The sequence below is a fragment of the Brassica oleracea genome, chromosome C5, assembly GCF_000695525.1.
Source record: "Brassica oleracea var. oleracea cultivar TO1000 chromosome C5, BOL, whole genome shotgun sequence".
Taxonomy (NCBI): Eukaryota; Viridiplantae; Streptophyta; class Magnoliopsida; order Brassicales; family Brassicaceae; genus Brassica; species Brassica oleracea.
The window spans coordinates 26,535,663-26,537,589 of record NC_027752.1 but is presented as its reverse complement, the minus strand read 5'-3'; the positions used below and the strand labels follow the sequence as shown (position 1 = coordinate 26,537,589).

At 39.1% G+C, this 1,927-nt stretch overlaps 1 protein-coding gene across 1 annotated transcript; it reads right to left on the bottom strand.

Moving 5' to 3' along the window:
* Positions 1-723: 723 nt before the first annotated feature.
* LOC106344879 lies at positions 724-1,638 on the bottom strand. Its single transcript, XM_013784176.1, has one exon. It carries the CDS (start codon positions 1,636-1,638, stop codon positions 724-726), a length of 915 nt encoding a protein of 304 aa, XP_013639630.1.
* Positions 1,639-1,927: the final 289 nt, after the last annotated feature.

The following is a 1,927-nucleotide window of genomic DNA, read 5'->3' as shown; positions in this document are numbered from 1 at the left end:
ATACTAGTTATACGAAGTTTGGTCATACTTATACTTTTGTTGGTTTGTAATTTATTTAATTTTACTAATCAGTATAATCAGATATTTTAGCTTTACTCTCCAATATTGTTTTCTAAAATGGTACTTATATTGTTGTATACAATAATAATTTGCAAATACATATAACTCGAACATCTCATTTCTATGTAGTTATTCATGACAAAAGTGTGATTGGAGTGGTAAGGTTTTATAATGCATATATACATTTCTTAATTTTTCAATTACAATTATCACAGTTTTTTGGACGATAAGTTATTGTTGAGAACTCAAATGTAAAACTATGATAACCGAGTTTAGATATTAGATAATACTAATGTCATTTAAAAACAAATAAGAGAGGTATAATAGCCAAGTTTTACGCAGTTGTCAGAAACAAACACAAGACAAACAAACAACTTCATGCAGGGGGAGGACCACCATTTCCAAATAACAACCAATTAAAACAAAAGTTTTGCCTTGCCCACCTTTTGTTCTGGGTCCTTTTACGCATTTTTCCACAAGAAGAATGCCTTTTAACTCTTTGTATCCTCTTCCAGGTGATGCAATCCGGAGGTATGATCTTCAGCTCCTTGATGTGATCCGGTACATTCCAAGAACACATGTCGGGCACAACATAAAGTGTCCTCGAATACGCCAATGCCCAAAGTTCTGTCCAGTAGTATTTTGAGCACAGCTCATGATATACTATATGTATATCACGCCGCCTGCCAACGCCGCAATCAACGTTCTTACTGAATATATGTAAGCAGCCAGTCCGTGCAGACAAGGAAATTTCTCATAATCCCACACCTTGCAAAGTACAAGTTTTTGCAACCAAGTTCGCCGAAAACATCCTCCCTTCAGTGTCGGTGATCTCGTACTCAAGGTCATAACTATTAAGCTCCCGCACAGGCAGCGTTCGTGCAACATGCCATATATCGTGCAAGTATTCTCAACCAGAGGCACCAGTTTGGTATCGCTTGATCCAGAAACATCATCCTTCCGATGTTGATTAAACCAATCAGAGAATGTCCTGATGATACAATCCAGCATTGGTATTAAGGCCCACCTCCTTGCCTCTTTAAACACGTTGTTCATTGATTCCACATTGTTGCTTGTGTCCAAGTTGTATATGTCACGTGGGAAAAAAACCCTTGCCCGTTTGTCATTTTCAGTATGCTCCTCCACATACTTGTGCGCCGAAGGATATCTTATCTTAAATAAATTGTAAGGTGAGTTGAACTCAGCCAACGTGTAATATCTGCCCAACTCCATGGATTTATGCCCAACTGTCTCCTTGTTCACGTTAGTAGCATGCCCTTTCACATTTTCCTTCAAATGCCATAAAAAATGACCATGGTGAGCATGTGGAAACACGTTAGCTATAGCGAAGATCAAGCTTTGATTTATGTCACTCATGAAAACCAGTTCCGAAGAGTCTGGTATAGCAGTTTTAAGCATCTCGAAAAACCAAGTCCAGCTAGCATGATTCTCTCCATCTAGTACTGTAATCTCAAGTAGATAATGGTGACGGTTAGGATCTTGAGCTTTGGCGAAAACTAGAACACCGCCATATCCGTTCTTCAGCCATGTCACATCCACAACTATCACTTTCCTCATGACTGCAAACCCTTCAATACAAGCTCTCAAGGCTATGAAGAGGTACTTGAATTTACATGCATCATCCAGTTTCAGCCGGGTTTTTGTTCATGGATTCACTTGCTCTAACATGTACAAATAGTTATACATCATCGTGTAGCTCTCTTCCGGACTACCACGTGTCTCACAAACCGCCAGATTCTTTCCGCGCAACGCTGTTGAGTACGATATAATGACCCCAAGTTTCAACTTAACAAGACCCTTAATATCTTTTGGAACTGGAGTTTGCAACTCTCTGGAGTATTCCATT